Source organism: Nicotiana sylvestris, chromosome 7, assembly GCF_000393655.2.
Source record: "Nicotiana sylvestris chromosome 7, ASM39365v2, whole genome shotgun sequence".
NCBI lineage: Eukaryota > Viridiplantae > Streptophyta > Magnoliopsida > Solanales > Solanaceae > Nicotiana > Nicotiana sylvestris.
The window spans coordinates 147,784,308-147,804,269 of NC_091063.1; the positions used below are offsets into that span (position 1 = coordinate 147,784,308).

At 35.2% G+C, this 19,962-nt stretch overlaps 1 protein-coding gene across 1 annotated transcript; it reads right to left on the reverse strand.

The window, feature by feature from the left end:
- Positions 1-1,235: 1,235 nt before the first annotated feature.
- LOC104238810 (aldo-keto reductase family 4 member C10-like) lies at positions 1,236-7,022 on the reverse strand. The gene is made up of 7 exons (XM_009793281.2): positions 6,804-7,022; positions 5,282-5,332; positions 4,285-4,361; positions 3,865-3,952; positions 3,204-3,479; positions 2,716-2,964; positions 1,236-1,631 (listed from the first exon to the last, which is right to left on the reverse strand). The coding sequence occupies exons 1-7, from the start codon at positions 6,921-6,923 to the stop codon at positions 1,545-1,547; spliced, it is 948 nt and encodes a 315-aa protein (XP_009791583.1). The 5' UTR covers positions 6,924-7,022; the 3' UTR covers positions 1,236-1,544.
- Positions 7,023-19,962: the final 12,940 nt, after the last annotated feature.

Below are 19,962 nucleotides of genomic sequence, written 5' to 3' on the forward strand. Positions count from 1 at the left end.
AAAGGTAAGTTCTATAGAGCGGTCGTTAGACCAACCATGTTGTATGGGGCAGAGTATTGGCCGGTCAAGAACTCTCATATCCAGAAGATGAAATTAGCAAAAATAAGGATGTTGAGTTGGATGTACGGACACACTAGGAGGAATATGATTAGGGATGAAGATATTCGAGAGAAGGTGGGCGCGGCCCCGATGGATGACAAGATGTGGGAAGCTAGGCTCAGATGGTTCGGGCACGTGCGGAGGAGAAGTCTGAATGCCCCAGTAAGGAGATGTGAGCGATTGGCTTTGACGAGTATGAGAAGAGGTAAAGGGCGGCCCAAGAAGTATTTGGGAAAGGTGATCAGGCAGGACATGGCGAGGCTTCAGATTTTCAAAGACATGGCCCTTGATAGGTTAGGAGGTAATGGAGCTCTTGTCTACTTCGTACCGGGTGAGAGGCTAGTCTGATAGGGTTGTGTCCTAGAGTGCTAGTGGTTATTATTGTGTCCACACTTTTCTTTCACTTTTCATAGTACCGAGCCTTTCTTACGTGTTACTGTTATTGTTTTTCATTAATTTTCTGGTACTTATAATGCTATTATTATTTCTATGCTTTCTGTTGTTGATACTAATATATTGTCTTTTTCATCTGCTTGAGCCGAGGATATATCGGAAACAGCCTCTACCTCCTTGGAGTAGGGATAAGGTCTGCGTACACTCTACCCTCCCCAAACCTCACTTGTGGGATTTTACTGGGTTGTTGTTGTTATCGTCTGTCACTTTTGAGTGACTTAATTTTGGTAGAGGCAGAGCGTGGAAAATGTAGTTGTTATAACAATTGTCTATCATTATTTTGTCCAACAGGTGATCGTTTATCCATGTGTACCTGCCTTTTATGCTCGTTTAAGAACATTCTAAATTGAGTACTGAGAACCGTATTTAATGTACTATCAGCAATGACCATTTTCGGAAGAAATAGATGGAGTAGTAAAGAACTCATTGCATAAACAAGTGTAATTTATGCATGCTATGAGAGACAGTTTTCATGTCATGCGTCAGCTCTCCAACCCTCGATTCAAGAGGTTTTGAGAAACATGGTCATTGCCAAGATAAAATTAGAGAAACCACAAAATGAGAATGCAACACGTCAATAATTGGATGCTTTAGTTACTGTTCTGCTTATTTTCTTTCTTTTCACGTCTGCTGCAGAAATTTAAGTTCTTAATTCTTCCACCAAACAAAAGGAAAGGGATATATAAAGGGCGATAAAGCATAGGATTTGACTATATAATAAAAATGATCACAAAAGTTGACAATTTTGGGGTATATCCCAGCAAATCAAACGTTTGAGTAATGTTTAGTAGAATCTGCAAGATTCTTGAATGGCTTCCAGCGCCAAGGCAATAGAGGGACACATGCAAGAAGCCTACAGCTACGAGATAAATGGGTTGACATTGGCCGATCTCCCAAAGTTCGAAGGAAAAGGAAGTGCACAAGAAGCCTATATCTATGAGATAAATGGACTGAGATTTGCCTATCTTCAACAGTTAATTTTGACTGAGACCTTAGAGCTCACCATCCCATAGCTCTTCAAGTGTTCTGTACTGGCCATAAGTCTCGTGAACAAATGAAGTGCCTCTCAGCAGCCTTGCCTGCATGATGTTCAACAGTAATGTCAATAATCCATGAACTGCATTCTTAGCGAAAATATCTGGTAAAAGGCTTTATATAGCCACTTATCTCAACCATCAAGGAAGTAAAGTATGAGCCTAGAGAGGCAATATGTACCGGTCCAAAAGTCTTCTGTTTGCTTTTGGTACCGAGGGAAGGGGATGGTTGTCTAAGTAGCACATGGAAGTATATGGTAAAAATAGCACGGTATAGCCAATTTTCGGATTGGTCATTAAAAAATAGTCAGCGTTTACAAAGTCAATGAAAAATAGCCACTATTTTGCTGCAACAGAGACCGGTCCAGCATAATCTACTGGAGTTCGGTGTACCTGTGTATGAAATCCAGCATATTATGCTGGACCGGTATACTTTGCTAGCTCCAGTATAATATACTGGAGACTGGAGCACTGGTGCCCCAAACTCTAGTATATTATGCTGGACTGGTATACTTGTTGGAACTCCAGTATATTATGTTGGAGTTCTAGTGTACTTATCCTGGAACTCCAGTATAATATGCTGGAGTTCAAGTATACTTACGCTGGAACTCCAGCATGATATAGTGGCATATTTTCCGGGTTTTGAACAGTGTTTTCGCTCAAATTTATCTTTACATGAAAAGTAGCTAAATTTCGATTACTTTTAAAATTGGGCTATTTTTGAACGACCAGTTATAAATCTGGCTATTTTTTAATTTCTCCCAAGTATATGGCCATGCATATTAGCCGTTCATTTGGCACTATGAGTCTCACTATTTAGAGGTATCAAAGTGTCTATTTGTAAATTATATGAATGTCACTACTAAAGGTATCAAAGCACTCATGCCTACAAGTCCAACAGCCATTTCGAATGCACAATGCAAGTCTTGTTTGTGTTTCTTTCTCTATTGTTCTTTCTTCATTTTTTTTCCTTGGTAAATGGATATTGCTATCTACTGAGAAGAGATATGGCCAATTTCTAGGTCCATCTGCACGTTTAAATTTGAAATTAATATGATAAGAGTTAACAAACTTACAATTCAATCTCAGCAATATCAAAAGAAATTGCCATTACCATGAAAGGAATTACCTGTGGAATTTCTGAGAATTTGGCAAACAAATCATCAGGTATAGACCAGTCCAGTACATCAAGATTCTCTTTGATCCGTGCTTCATGTGTGCTCTTAGGAAGTACACTCTGACCCATTTGAATGCCCCAACGAAGACAAACCTCAGCAGGAGTCTTGTCCAATTTCTCAGCAACTGAGATTACAGCTGGCTGCTTTAGTACAACACTTTTAAGCCAGGTTGTACCTGGAGAACCAAGTGGTGAATAGGCCTGAAATAAAAAGGTGTTAGAAAGGAGTAAAACCATAAACAACTCATTGACAATCCACTCATAAAATCACAGACGATTAGTCAATAGATACCAACAAAAACAATAACGGGACAAATAAATACATCCCCTCCAAACATTTTCTCATAGTAATCAAATGAAAATAGAAATGGGGAAAAAATCAAAAGATAAATTGGCCACAATGTACACAAGAACTAGAAGTGCTTTAGAAATGAACTCACAGAGAGGTGCACTCCCTTGGATTTACAGAAATCCCGCAATTTGGCTTGTTGCCATGAAGGATGGCACTCCACCTGGTTGACAGCAGGAGGAACACGAGCTACTTGCAAAAGATCTCCCAGTTTCTTAGTAGAGAAATTGCTAACACCAATAGCTCTAGCCTTCCCGGAATCATAAAGTTTTTCCATTGCTTGCCATGTGCTAGGTATGTTTGTTGGCATAAGGTTTTCAGGTTTAAAGTCAGCCGAACCAGGCTTCAAAGTGACAGGCCAGTGCATCTACAGAAACCACATAACCAAAAAGACAAAAAAGGAGGAAAAAACGAAAATGTCTCAGTTTATTTTTACCATAACAACACCATTTAATACAAAAAAATGAAGAAACAGGTAAATAACTTAAATTAGGCAATTTAATGAACCCTCTTTTGATGTTAAAATTTTTTCCAATATACGTAGAAGTCCAATGGCACTATTTAAAGATCTCAGGAGCATCGCGGCAGCTCTTAAATTTTGTCCCAGGGCATCTACCTAAGGGAAGAGTGGGCGCATATTGCAGCAAACGCTTCTAAGAAGTATATATATTAATTTAGAGATTTGGCTTTGAACTAGTTGGCAACTTTAGAAACACTAGCAGAAAGAAAGCTTCCTGTTTGGCAGTACTTACGAGGTACAGATCAACGTAGTCCAGCTGCAAGTCTTCTAGAGTTCTGTTTAGTGCCAATGGTACGTCTTCCGGTGCATGATCAGTGTTCCTACAAAAGTTAATACCACCTGAATGTATGAGTATCCTAAAACACTATCGAGATCACAATGATGAAAAAACCAGAGGCCCTACCAGAACCGCTATTGCTAAAAGCCAGGTTAGAAGTAGTTATTGAATTACCAAGCTATAAGAAAACATATATAATAAAAGAGAGAAATCAACGATGCTAAACAAAAGAGTGATGGTTAACAATTGATGAGAATAACTACACCAAAGTTGAACAAGTCAAATTCATAATGGAAAGAAACTGACTCAGCAAATTCAAATTGTAGGGCGAGGAACAAGGAGGTAAGTTGTTATAGGAATGTTCGGATTAATTACCAGAGTTTGGACGTAACGAAGAGCTCTTCCCTCTTGACAACGCCATCTTTAAACAGCTTCTTCAAAACTTCACCAATCTTTGAAGGAAAAAAATTAGACAAGGAAATATATTTAGTGACAGGTTAATCAAGAAACCGGGCCATGTTTTCTAACAAAATGAAACTAGGTTTGAACAAATAGAATAAATCTGACCAGAAAATGTAAACAACAGATTGATCTGAAAAAGAATGATAATAATTGATCACCTTTCCCTAGGTAAAAGATGAATCCAAAAACAGCAACGATTGACACTAGATTTTCCCGTAAGACCTAAATATTGCATGTGCCAGAAAAAACTAGCAAATAGGTGGAATGTCTATCAGCTAATGACACCAATAGGGCACCTAGAGTGCCACCTTAATGACTATTTGCATATGTACTGATTTTCAGATCTTAACATAACAACCATAACCTTCCACACTGCAACCATATTCAGGAACAGTAAACAAGATATGTAAAAGCCTCATTAGCACTTAAAATTGAGCCTTGTAAGTGATAACTCTATAAGCCCCTCCATCACGCCGTCTCAATGCAAGACATCCACTGGTTGCAAAACCTCCAAGTTATTGATTTTTACTTTCTTTCATTTGAAAATTAATAAATAAATAAATGTCACTCTCTAATGGTTTAAAAACCTTTCAAACTAGATAGTCATACTGTTTAACATCATCCGCAACCCGCCAACAGATTATTTCCACATGTTTGTCCCTAAAATGAATCTGGCCCATATAAAGGGGTTTGTTGTAGATATAAAATAAGGGGTGCATTGCAGATATAAGATAAATAAATAGAACTGTCACTTCTATAACAATTTAAGCGTTTAGAAATAAGGGGCATGTTGCAGATATAAAATACATAAATAAATAAAAGTGTCACTTCTATAACAATTTAAGTATTTAGATGCGTGAATCGCTCACTTCAATACTATGAAAGCTTAGTAAGATTTAAGTCAGATTACCTCCTTTTCATTTTTATAAATTCGAGCACAATCAATATGCCGGTAGCCCACCTGTAGCAAAAAGAAGAGAATAATTAGGTCTAAATTGTGTCAGAATACCAAATCACTAAGTTGCAAATGACACTTTAAAGTTGTTGAATGCTTAGGACTACCCCAAAGTTACTTTAGAAGCAGCATGACTTCTTACATCTATTTTGCCAATTATGAGTAAGAACTACAATATGGAAATTAGTTCTCCAGAAGAACAATGCGCCCCCTATATATTTCCATAAACTCAAATAGAAGTTTTAAGACCCATGCACAATTTCAGCATATGTAGGAAGGAATATTTCTTTCACTTTTTTACCACATTTGAACAGGATACTACTGGTATATTTTACAATTAGTCTAGAAAAGAAAATATTAAAGGCAAAAAGCATTCAGAAAATGAATCTCTACTTCTGAATCTAACCACCAAAAGTATCAACTTCTACTAATTGTCTTCAAATTCTTCGTATAAACAAAAAACATGTCCAGAAAGAACACAACTGATTATCAAAGACAATCTTTTCTGCCCTCAATACTACCTATTTAATCTTCTTGCACATAAAGACTTAAAAATTTAGCACTATTTCTGATTCCAACATAGTACTCCCTCTATCACGTTTTATGTGACACACTTTTCCTTTTAGTTTGTCCCAAAAATAACGACGCATTTCTATATTTAGAAACAATTTAACTTTAAACTTCTCATTTTACCCTTAATGAGATGATTTATAACCAAACAAATTTCTATGACTTGTTTTACATCACAAATTTTGAAAAGTCCAATCAAACACCACCACATTAAATGGGACGAAGAAGCATAGTTCTTGACTATTTTGATTTTCCTAACCTTTTTTAATGTTCTGAGGCATAAACCACTCCATAGTCAGCTTAGGATGCTAAAGTAAGGACAAGCACCAGCACAACAACATGGCAAAAGACATAAATCCATCTTTATTCGCATGAGTTGTTTGGTTTTTTTATTCCTAAACTAATTCATAACCACAAAACTAAACAAAATTTAACAAGTGTTTAACTGCATTTTTTGATAAGGATCGTTTGCACTGTATTTCAAAAGCAGAAGGCATTTTTTATATGATGGATTAGGCGTTAGCTCAAAGGAACAGGATATAAGTCTATCAAAGTTTATTTTTGATATATTTAAAAAACAGAGCATAAATAATGTATAAAACTCAAAAGTTAACATATTAAAAATTAATCTAAATAAGAATTAAGTCACAAAATAAAATCATACTTACATTAAGTATAGTCAAGAAAAGCATTAAATAAAAAACGTCCTGAGTCGCAAAATACGTAAGCATGCAATAAACAAATTCCTATATATCAAACATTATCTACAGAATTTCTGCTTAAGTTAGATCGAAAAAATAAAAATTAAGAGCATCAACTTTTTAATTCTTAAATAATTAAATCTACATAGACAGAAACTAATATTCACACACGTACACACATATATGGTGAGAGAGAGTAAGCATACCTTGATAGCAATCTCAACAGCGTGGCCGACGACGCCAGGATCGGACTGCCACGTTCCCAAACCTACTGACGGCATCTTGGCACCAGTGTTCAACTCAAAGTATCGAATTGCCGCCGCCATTGATACAAACAGAGGAGGAAAATTGAAAAGACGAGAGTGAATTGTACACAGCAAAAACACAGTCACATAGCAATGCGAATTGCATTTTGCTCTCCTCCTCTCACATTTAATATAAGCGAGAGAATCGTGCGTCAGTTACAGCTAGTCTCTTGAGATACTGCCACGTGGCTTATCATCTTACCGTTTGATCTTGAAAGACGTTGATCTAGCCGGTTATATGTGCGAAAGTTTGAGGGTCTTTAAGTCTTTTTCCTAAAAAATTCCTGGCATTAGACGGCAGCATCCAAATAATTTGGAGGTGTAAATCCATTTGAATTATTGAATATGTCATGTTTGACCCGGCTATTTCTTTTTTATTTATTTACATAAATAACAACAACAAAAACAACAAAAAAATCCAGTATGCTCCCAATAGGTGGGGTCTGGAGGATTAATATGTAAGCAGACCTTACCCTATCTAATGCAGGTAGAGAGGCTGTTTTTAATAGACTCTCGGCTCAGGAAGGGTAAAAAGAGGAGGAAAGCAAGGGAGGAAGCGAAAAGAAAAAGAGAGAGATAAATGATAAGTAGTACCAAATAATAACAACAGGGAATACAATACATGAGACGAACAAAATCACATAACGTGAAAATCTAAGAATATGAAGGGACATGCATGCTACTAAGACAATCGGTGAATGACTAAAAACTACCCACTAACCTTCTACCTTAATACTCGACCTCCACACCTCCTCTCAAGGGTCATGTACTCACTGAACTGAAGCAATGCCATATCTACCTCCTCGTTTCAATTTATATTATACAGTTTGATTTGACGGAGTTAAGGAAAAAAAAACTTTTGAAACTTATGTTCTTAAAACATAAGGATAAAAGTTTTGTGGAGCAATAATATTTGTGTGTATAAAACTTTCTCATAAAAGGTAAAATGGTCAAAACAAAAAGTTAAAGTTAAATTATCTCAAAATAAAAAATATGTCATTATTTTTAGAACATATTAATAAAAAAAAGTATATCATATAACTTAAAGCGGAGGGATTATCAACTAATAATCATAATCAAGAAGTTATTTTGCTGATTATAACTGAGTAATCATAATTCAACTGAACTGTGAAGTGTAAGTGAAACTTTGAGAATAACAGCAATGATAGTTTAGGGCTACTATTGATTTTTTTACCCCAATTACAGAAGTGTTGGGGAAAAAAAAAGTATCGTGCTAGAAATTTAAATTCGTTGGACAGGAGTTTTTTCGTTTTTTTATTGTCAGAATTTTAAAGCACATAGCAGTAATGTTGATCGAGAGGATTTTATCACAAAACTTGATGAATCATCAAAAAAATTCACTATTGAAGCTGAAAATTCTTGTGATCATCATAATTCTTAGTGCTTTAAAATTCTGGCACTAAAAATTCTAGTGATCGTTAGAATTTCTAGTGCTTTTAAAAATTTGGCATTAAAAATTTTGGTGTCCGTCAGAATTTTTGATGCTATAATTTCTGTCTATTTTCCCAATATTTTTTTGATGGATCTATATATATATATATATATATATATATATATATATATATATATATATATAATTGAGGGAAAAGAAAAGATGACTTGGAGCTTCTCTTTTACCAAGAATTCTATTTACTCTTTTTTCTCCTTTTTTTGACTTCTTTCCCCTTATTTTTTTATTTATTTTATTTTTATATAGCCCAATATATCATTAATTTCTTTCTTTCTTAACTACCATTTATACTCTTTCTCCTCCTATTACTAACGCCTCCTCTCCTTCTTATTCTTAATTATCATTTATACACTTTCCGAAACGTTCCTCCTCCTCTCCTTCTTATTAGTTTCATTCTCCTTCCTCATTTAAACATATATATTTATTTTCTTCCTTCACTCATATTTTAATGTGATTGTCATTTAATTAGTATTAGTAACTAATCTTAGTTGCACATAATTCAAAAATATATTCTAACATACTTGGTTATTTTTCAGGTTCTGGAGACATAATATTTGCAACCTGAAATTTTGGATGATGTTGGTAATGTGTAATTTTTTTCTTTTTAATTGGTTAGGATTAACTACAATCTCACTTTTGTGGCAATACTCTACATATTTGGTTATTTTTGGTTAATGCGACATATACTGCCTGCAATTTTAGGAGATGTTGGTCATGTATAATCTTTCTTTTTCAATTGGTTATGTTTAATGATAATATCATTTTTGTAAAGATTGTGCATATTTATTTATATGAAATAGTGTAGTTTGTAGATTTATTCAGGTGTTTGTCACAAAGGCAAATTATTTTTCAGTTTTGGAGACATAATATTTGCGGCCTGAAATTTTGGTGGATGTTGGTCAAGTGTAATTTTTCCTTTTCAGTTGGTCGGGATTAACTACAATCTCACTTTTGTGGCAATATCCTAACATATTTGGTTATTCTTGGTTCATGAGATATATTTACAGCTTGAAATTTTAGCATATGTTAGTCATGTATAATATTTTCTTTTCAATTAGTTATGTTTAACGATAATCTCACCTTTGTAAAGATTGTGCATGTGTATTTATATTTAATATTGTAATTTGCAGATTCATTCGGGTGTTTGTCACAAAGACAAATTAGGAGAACAAAAAAGGAGTACTTTATCTTAGTGAGGGAGGAAAACACAAATTAGAGGGAGAACAAGAAAGGAAAGTGAAATAAAAGGAAGGAAAAGAAAAAAAATCGTACATTTCTGTGTCAAAAACTCTAGCTGCTTTTTCATTTTTCCAATTTCCTCCCTTTTTTTAATTGTTTTTTTGGTTTATATTAAATACCAAAAAAATTGAAAAATATCAATATAGAGATTGTGCATGTGATTTGTACGGAATAGTGTAGTTTGCAAGAATTTATCTTAGCGATGGAGGAAAACATAAGTTAGAGGAAGAAAAAGAAGAAAAGAAGGAACGAGAAATAATAGGAAAGAAAAAAAAAAAATCGTACATTTCTTTTTTCTTTTTACGCAATGATCATGTAATATGACATATTTATCTCTAAGAAACACATTTATAATTATATGAAAAAGTCTTGAAGCTAATTGAAGAAATATTTGTATGTACTACAATTTTTTCAAATTATAAAATTAAAATTATGAAGGACTTTTTTATACATTAATTTATTTTTGTGATCGCGCGAAATGCGGCAAATTTACTAGTTCCAAATATAAACAGTGATCTAAAAAAATCACCCGGTGCAAGTTACAACATGGAAATGGCCCGACTAGTTTTTAGTTTTAGATGTCCAGTTAATACTACATTTTGGTATAAATGTTTCTTCTTTCTAAAGAGTTTCGTTCTATTTCAGGTTATTAGCTGTTTTGTGTTTATTTTGTACTTTCTTTCAAAAAAAAAAAATCAGTACATTAAAACGATACTAGTTAATCCTTATATACGATCCTTTGTTATGATTTCTGTAATTAAGTTTATTTAGACAAGTCCTAATACTATAGATATCCAATAAAATTCTCTTGAAACCGTTAATGTCATAAAAATTAGGGAAAAGGTATAAATATCCCCTCAACTTATGACCGAAGTTTCAATTACATATTGTTCCTTTATGGGGTTCTATTATCCCTTAAACTATTCTAAAGTGGAATAAACATCTCCTTGAAATGTCATAACCATGGGAGGTGAAACACACTCGCCTCCATGTGTATATTTTGTTACTCTCTTTTTTCTCCCTCATTATGTTTCTTATTTTAATCTATTATTCTATTCTTTCATGACTAATAGCAACAACATGACAACAATGACGTCCAAAATTTTAATTCTCCGATTTTGATTTCGGTTCAAAAATTAATATTCACGTATGATAATTCTTTTGCCGTTGTTGCTGCCGAATTTTAAAGAAAAGAACTGTATATTTTCGAAAAGAAAGGAAAAAGATGTTAGTTTAAGTTAATGTCATAATTAATTAAGTGTAATACATATAATCAAATTTAAATTTATTTTCTTGCTAATGCAAAGATAAGAATAAATTCATATTAGATTGAGGAAAAAATACCAATCTAAAGTTAAAAATAAATTTTCAAAGGAATGATGTTGTAAATGGAGCTCAATACCTTTCAATGTTGGCTTTGTAAGTTGGGAAAGAAGAAGAAAAATAAAAGACAAAAGATTACGAAAAGAAAAAGAAATATGTAATTTTTGGGCTTCTAACTCTCTTACAACAACAACATCCCAGTATAATCTCACAAGTGAGGTCTGGGGAGGGTAGTATGTACGCAGACCTTATCCCTACCCCGAGGGGCAGAGAGGCTGTTTCCAAGAGACCCTCAACTCAAGAAAACACCAAGTGACGATATATTAGTACTATTGATAGACTCAATATATAATAACATAAAATACATAACATACATAAAAGAAATTAAAATAGCAAAATAACAGTCATATTAAGAGAATATAGGAAATACGAGAGAGATGGAAGGTAAACTAATATCCAGCGTATAAAGCCCTGCATCAGTAGCTAACCATAGTATCCTAAGCCTAACTCCTAACGAGCTAGTCTCACTCTAGTGCGTTGTAGAAATATTCACAACTTCCCCTAACCTTCAACCTTAATGTTCGACCTCCACAATTCCCTGTCTAGGGCCATGTCCTCAGTAATCCTAAGTCGCGCCATGTCCTGCTTGATCACCTCTCCCCAATACTTCTTAGGTCTCTCTCTACCTCTCCTCGTACCCACCACCGCCAATCGCTCACACCTCCTCACAGGTGCATCAGTGCACCTCCCTCTATTGGGGCTTCTAACTCTCTTAAAGAGAGTGAATTTAAGGTGGCAATAATTTCACTTTATAATAGTTCAGGCGGTAATAAGATTCTCGAAAAGGAAACGTGTTTAGTTGGAACTCCGATTATAGGTTGAGATGCGACAATCCATTTAAATTTTATTATTACTTTGGAGATTAAAGAAGAAAATGGACGTAATAATAAAGCAAATTAAACTCACATTTATTTTGTGAGATACTATTACCAATATCATATCAATAGGCTATAAATCTTGATTCTGTTTATCTTTTAGGAGCCGCAACGTAACTTTACTTTATAAGGCTAAAGGCTAAGAGCCCGTTTGGATTGGCTTAAAAAATGGCTTTTACTTTTAAGTGCTGGAACTTGTTTTATAAATAAGCAGTTAAATGTTTGGATAAAAGTGCTGAAACTTAAAAAAAGTTATTGAAGTGTTTGGTAAATAAGTGTCGGTAGGCACTTTTTTCTCTTAAAAAGACAAAAATATCGCATAAAACAAATCAAGAACCTACATCTTCCTCTTGCTTATTATGTAACAATCTGTCAAACCTCGATTTCTATAAGTTGATCATGACCAAACATAAAACTTGCAAAAAGATTGTTACCATATTTTTTTAAAATGTAAAGCCTTAAAATCATGTTTGGGAGTAGTTGGATGTTTTAGGATGAAGAACACAGAAAATTTGGGAGTAGTTTGGGAAAGAAGAACAGAAAGTGTCGAAGATGAAGGAGAAGAACAAACTTACCGTCGAAGATGAAGGAGAAGAAGAGGAAAGAAGATGAACAGAAAGTGGGAGTAGTTGGATGTTTTAGGATTTACTTGACGAGGGTAGTTTTGGGATTAGTAAAAGTTATAAGGGACAAGTAAGTAATTTTGTTGGTCAAAATAAGATGGCTTTTAGGCCAAAAACGGAGAAGTTAGGATATCCTAACTTGTGGCTTTTAGCTTTTTTTTAAGTCTTTTTTAACTTTTTTTAAGCCGTTTTCTTTTTTGCCAAACACTTCAAACATCTAAAAATGGCTTAAAAACTGGTTTGCCCAGCTTTTAAGCCAATCCAAACAGGCTCTAAAGCCAGGCGGCCCCAGCCGTGTAAAATACCCTTGCATTCATTTTATTTTTTTGGCTTCTTTGATTTTAGATTTTAGCTTCTTAGAATAGCCTCTAGTCCCCTCCGGCAACTTCTTAATTGTATTTATTTAGCAAAAATGGCGACAACCGAGAACTGGTGGGCCTGAATATTTGATCATTATTATTCATATACTCTTTTAAAAAAGTGTGGCTAGTTTTAAAAAAGTGGGGCTCTCTTAAGTTTATTGCTAATATGGGCAGCTAGTCTAATTAATTCTTTCGATAACTCTAGATGCTTAAGGGTGAAATTCAAAAATAGCCAAATTTACAACCGGTCGTTCAAAAATAGCCCAGTTTCAAAAATAATCAAAATTTAGTCACTTTTCATGTAAAAATAAATCTGAACGAAAATACTGTTCAAAACCCGAAAAATACGCTAGTATATTATGTTGGAGTTCCAGCATAAGTATACTTGAACTCCAGCATATTATACTGGAGTTCCAGGATAAGTATGTTGGAACTTCAGCATAATATGATGGAGTTCCAGCATAAGTACACTAGAACTCCAGCATAATATACTGGAGTTCCAGCAAGTATACCGGTCCAGCATAATATACTGGAGTTTGGAGCACCGGTGCTCCAGTCTCCAGTATATTATACTGGAGCCAGCAAAGTATACTGGTCTAGCATAATATGCTGGAGTTCATACACAGGTGCACCGAACTCCAGTATATTATGCTGGACCGGTCTCTGTTGCAGCAAAATATTGGCTATTTTTTATTGACTTGATAAACGCTGGCTATTTATAAACGACCTGTCCGAAAACTGGCTATACCGTGCTATTTTTACTTAGAGAATCAATTATTTCCATAGAGACTATAAGTTACAATGTCTACAAATTTCCTCAGAGCAATAAAGAAATATAGGAGTATTATCTTATATATTCTACTAATAAGAATAATTTATTTGGATTAATTTCTTTTTTCTTTATCGTCTAATTATATTCCTTCTCCTCTAGAAACAAATGGCATTTGGATGGCCACTATTATTGCATGCCAATTTGATTCTGATAAGATGTTATCGTGTTAACAGTAATCAATCAGTCGAATGACTTAATATTTTAATTGAAATTAGATCAAAAGTACTTTATAGGTAAATACTTACTAGTATTCCGTGCTTACAATCAAGCCAAACTAAACAATTTAAAGGTTAAAAAATCAAAGTGAAAATACATATATTGTATTTATTGATTTGATGTAATATTGGACGTGAATAAATTTTATCCGTACTATTTATGCTAATAAACTTATTATCAAGTTATCAACTAGTATAAGCTAAAGTAGTTATGGCCTATGTATATATATATAATTATTAACAAATAAACTGCCAAGAGCTGCTGAATAAGTACTATGGTCAAGTTTTGGTCTAAACGATACTTATACTTGTCCTATTTTGTCATGTCGGTTCTCCTACTTCATTTGTTTTTATCCAGACACTTTAACTTGATCAAAGCCTATTATTTAAACCCCTCTGACCGTTGACCAAGCACATATGACAAAATAATGGTTAAGCTGGATAAAATGAATGTAATTCACGCGAATAATGAGCGTGAATATGAACCTTTTGAACCAAAAATAATTAAAATAAGAAGAAAAAATCAATAAAATAAGTAAAAAGGAAAAGAAAAAAAAAAAGAAAAAGAGATATGTCTATTTCTGTTCTTTCCCATACCCATCCCATTCATCTCTTTTTTCTGTAAGCCCATCCGCCCCCCCCCCCCCCTTTTGTTCCCGATGTACCTTCTTCTTCTTCCAAGTAAATATTTACAATCTCAACTTGTTTACATCCCAATCAATTGTTCTCAAATAAGATTGATCTCAAACACAAATAGAATTGTTATCTAGGATGCGAAAATCTGAGGTTGTGATGATAATTTTTTCTTCTGTCTCCAATCTCTTGCCTTGTCTTCAATATTATAGATTTGAGCCTCAATTGGAAGGTTATTTTCTAAAGTGCAAACCTACATGCTCTTTTCCGTTAAATTTTGAAATTCGAAGGTAAAAACCAACAGCCTTTGTTCCGCCATTGATTTCCTCCATTTTCGATCTCTGTTCCGCCATTGATTTTCCTCCATTTTCAATCTCCGTTTCACTATCGATTTTTCTCCATTTTCAATCTCTGTTCCGCCAGTGATTTCCCTACATTTTCAGTCTCTATTTTGCCATTGATTTTCCTCCATTAAAAAAACCAACAACCCTTGTTTAAGCAGACAAGATTTAAGTGGGCTTTGGACATAAAAATCCTAGTAACGATGACGGAGAAGAGGGGAGATACAGAAGCGGTTCATACTTTCTAAGCCCTAACTAAGCGAGTAAGTGTAAAATGTGGGAAAATTTGTTAGGACCGAAAAATTCTCCCCCTTGGCCGGAATTTTCTGACAAAATAAATTTGATCCACCTTTTTCACATAGCCTTCAACAGGCCGCATCTCTAAATCTCCACCACAAAGTTTGTCTCAACGTGCGTAGCACACCGGTCAAATTTCTCAGAAAAAAATCATGATTATCGTCAAATATGTTGCGGCTAGAACTGAACCCGCCAAGATGAACCTATCTTGAACCTCGCTCTGATACCACTTGTTAGGACCCAAAAAATCAGGTGTCATGCGGAATCTAGCAAAGCAAACTTTGAACGACGATAAATCATACAACAAGAGAAATATATCAAAAGAGACACAAATATTTAACGTGGTTCGATCAACTGACCTACATCCACAGCGGGGATGAGCAATCCACTATAATAAAAAGAGAGTACAAAATATCGAGAGAACAACCTCACGAAGAGACAAACACAAGTGACACACTAACACTTGTCCCGTAAAGTTCTCCCCCTAAACAAGACTCTTAAGCTCTCTATGGCTACATTGTGGATGCTACTGAATGAGAAGGAAGGATCCTCAATTATATAAGTCCAAACCTTTTCCTGCAAGAAAAAAGACTAGCCAACTATAGGAGAATTATAATGTTCGGAGAAACAAGATGAAAGACTTGTTGTTCGTGAAGAAGATGCATCTACCCGTTTTTTAAGCTCATAAACCCGAGGGTATATCCGATGAAGATTGGGATTTCGAGCACCAACAAGTATGTGGATATATATGACAATGGTTTGAAGATAATGTTCGCAACCATGTTGTGAACGAGATACATGCGAGATCATTGTGAGAAAAGCTAGAGACTCTTTATGCTTCAAAAATCGGGAACAAAAAATTGTTTCTGGATGACCTTTAAATACAAGGAAGGCAGCCCTATCCTTGATCACATAAATAATTTTCAGAGCGTCCTTGATCACCTATCTGGAATGGGAGTTAATTTTGATGATGAGATACAAGGACTTTGGCTTCTTAATACTCTGCCAGACTCTTAGGAAACTTTTCGTGTTTCTTTGACAAATTCAGCTCCTGGAGGTAAGGTGGCCATGAAATATGCCAAGAGTGGTGTGGTGAACAAGGAAGTAAGGAGAAAATCTCAGGGTTCGTCCGCACAAGCAGATATCTTGGTTACAGAAGACCGGGGGAGAGATAGAACAAGAGGCTCGTGGATAGAGGTAAAAGTAGAAGTAAGTCAAGGTCCAAATACTATAATATTACATGCAATCACTGTGGCAAGAAATGACACATCAAAAGGTTTTGCTGCAAGTTGAATCAAGACACTAGAGAAGGAAAGGAAGCTGAAATAATGAGAACAATGTTGCTGCTATTGTTCAAGATGACCTTCTTTTTGCTTATGATGAAAACATCATCAATTTGGTATCTCATGAGACGAGTTAGATAGTAGATTCTGGAGCTACCTCACATGTCACACCAAGAAAAGATTTTTTCTCATCTTATACTCATGTTGATTCTGGAGTGTTAAAGATGGGTGATGCCAGTGAAGTTAAGGTGTTTGGTAGTGGCATAGTTTGTTTGAAAACTAATAATGGTTCAACATTAGTTCTTCAAGATGTCAAGCATGCTCCAGACTTTCCTTTCTATTTGATCTCCGCAGGAAGATTAGACGATGAAGGTTACCATAATGCCCTCTTTAATGGCTAATGGAAGCTCACCAAGGGCTCGTTAGTAGTGGCTCGAGGAGTCAAGTCTGGTCAATTATATGTGACACAAGGCTCTATTCTTAATGACTCCATAAATCTGGTGGAAAGTAATACTTTATCAGAATTGTGGCACCGAAGACTGATTCATATAAGCGAGAGGGGGATTACGTGTTTGGCTAAGAAAAGTTTGCTTTCTTGAATGAAACAAGCAAAACTGAAAAGGTGTATCCATTGTTTAGCTGGCAAACAGAAAAGGGTTTCCTTTCATAGCCATCCTCCCTCAAGAAACCCGATTTATTGGAGCTAGTACACTCTAATTTGTGTGGTCCTTTTAAAGTAAAGTCAAAAGGTGGTGCATTTTACTTTGTGACCTTCATTGATGATCATTCTCGTAAGCTCTGGGTGTATCCTTTGAAATCTAAAGATCAAGCACTTAGCGTGTTTAAGGAATTTTAGGCCTTAGCTGAGAGACAGACGGGGAAGAAATTAAAATGTATTCGCACTAACAATGGTGGTGAATATTGTGGTCCCTTTGATAATTATTGCAAGGAAAAAGGAATTTGTCATCAGAAAACTCTACCCAAGACACCTCAATTGAATGGTTTGGCAGAGAGGATGAATAGAACTCTAGTTGAGAGAGTTAGATGCTTACTTTCAGAGGCTAAACTTCCAAATACATTTTGGGCGGAAGCACTTAACACTGTTGCCTATGTTATCAATTTGTCTCCTGCAGTTGCTTTGGATGGTTTGGTTTGCCAAAGATGTTTCTTATGATCACCTGAGAGTTTTTGGGTGTAAAGCTTCCTAAAGATGAGAGATCGAGACTAGATGTCAAAACTAAGCAGTGCATCTTTATCGGTTATGGTCAAGATGAGTTTGGGTATCGTTTTTATGATCCAGTTGACAATAAACTTATTAGAAGTCGTGATGCAATATTCTTTGAAGACCAAACTATTGAAGATATTGACAATGCTGAGAAGATAGACTCTCAGAGTAATGAAAGCTTAGTTGATATTGATCCAGTTTCAATTGCTAAGGCACCTATTGCACATGAAGGAACCCAAGGCAATGATAGAGATAGTGATCAAGATCAAAACAATCATCATGGTATAAATGTTATGGATGCTCCAGTTGACAAAGTTGTGGTTGATCAGCAACCAATTCCTGCATAGGTAACTACTTCGAATGCTCCTGAAACTTCTCTTAGAAGATCGACAAGGGAGAAGCAAAAATACATGCGATATCCTCCTAATGAGTATGTACTTTTGACTGACATGGGAGAACCCGGAAATTATGATGAAGCCATGCAAGATACTCACAAAGATCAGTGGATCAAAACGATGGAAGATGAGATGAAGTCACTCCATGAGAATGGCACATATGAGTTAGTGAAATTGCCGAAAGGTAAGAGAGCTTTATCTAACAAATGGATATTCAGAATAAATCAAGATAACCATACCTCTGCGCCTAGATACAAGGCGAGGTTAGTTGTTAAAGGTTTTGACCAGAAGAAGGGAGTTGACTTTGATGAAATTTTCTCCCCTGTTGTGAAGATGTATTCTATTCGTGTGGTCCTAGACTTAGCTGCAAGTCTAGATTTAGAGGTTGAGCAGATGGATGTCAAGACTGCTTTCCTTTATGGTGATTTAGATGAGGATATTTATATGGAGCAACCTGAGGGTTTTGTAACTAAGGGGAAAAAAATTATGTCTGCAAATTGAAAAAGAGCATGTATGGATTGAAACAAGCTCCAAGGCAATGGTATTTGAAGTTTGAATCTGTCATAGAAGAACAAGGGCACAAGAAAACTTCTTCAGACGACTGTGTATTTTTCCAGAAGTTCTCTGATGATGATTTTATTATTTTATTGCTTTATCTAGATGACATGCTTATTGTTGGCAAGAATAAATCCAGAATTGCAGTCCTTAAGAAGCAGTTGAGCAAATCGTTTGCGATGAAGGACTTGGGGCCAGCAAAGAAAATCTAGGGCATTCAAATCCACCGACATAGAGATAGAAATGAGTTATTTCTGTCCCAAAAGCAATACATTGAGAAGGTACTCAAGAGGTTCAATATGACAGATGCAAAAGTAGTTAGTACTCCTCTTGATAAATACTTCAAATTGAGTATTAGTCAAAGTCCATCTACCGGTGAAGAGAAAAAGGAGATGTCTCTTATTTCTTACTCTTATGCCATTGGTAGCTTGATGTATGCTATGATTTGCACTAGACCAGATATTGCACATGTTGTTAGTACTGTTAGTAGATTCCTTTCTAATCCTGGAAAAAAATATTGGGATGCAGTAAAATGGATATTAAGGTATTTGAAAGGTACTGCAGATTTGAAGCTGTGCTTTGGCAATGGCAAACATGAACTTGTTTATTACACGGACTCTGATTTAGGAGGCAATCTTAATAATTAAAGATCCACTTCCGGTTATCTGATCACTTTTGCAGGGGGAGCTGTTTCTTGGCAATCTAGACTACAGAAGTGCATAGCTCTATCCCACAACAGAAGCCGAATACATTGTTGTCACAGAAGGTGCCAAAGAACTATTATAGATGAAGGAGTTTATTAATGATCTTGGCTTTGAGCAGCCAATGTACATCTTATTTTGTGATAATTAGAGTGCTATCTGTCTCACCAAGCACTCCACTTTTCATTCTAAGACCAAACATATAAATAGAAAGTATTATTGGATAAGAATGGCCGTGGAAGAGAAATTATTTGAGGTTGAGAAAATACATACTGATGAAAATCCTTCGGATATACTGACAAAGGCGATGGTTGCAGATAAACATGAATTTTGTAGAAAATTGGCATGCATGAAGCTTGTCAATAGTTCCTCTACTTGAAGACACATTTGGCCCCTTGGCTGGAGGGGGAGTTTGTTGGGCACATGCCCATGTTGTCCAGCCAAAGGCCCAATGACCTAATCTTATTCTCTTTTGGTTTCCAATCATATTCGGAATTGGATTCGATTTATTCCTATTTTGAGTGGGTTTTGGCTTTAAGAGAAAGCACCACTCATGATCTATAAATAGGACAACCTTGGAGAATTATTCTATGCTCATTGATACAAGTCTTTGAAAGACTTAAGCACATA

What these genes read in the sequence shown, in the direction of transcription:
- LOC104238810 (XM_009793281.2), bottom strand. Translation starts at nt 6,923, where the DNA reads ATGGCGGCGGCAATTCGATACTTTGAGTTGAACACTGGTGCCAAGATG. An exon ending in ACTACGTTGATCTGTACCTC is followed by an intron (nt 3,480 to 3,864) that starts GTAAGTACTGCC and finishes TGGTTTCTGTAG; the next exon opens with ATGCACTGGCCTGTCACTTT. An exon ending in AATTCTCAGAAATTCCACAG is followed by an intron (nt 1,632 to 2,715) that starts GTAATTCCTTTC and finishes AACATCATGCAG; the next exon opens with GCAAGGCTGCTGAGAGGCAC.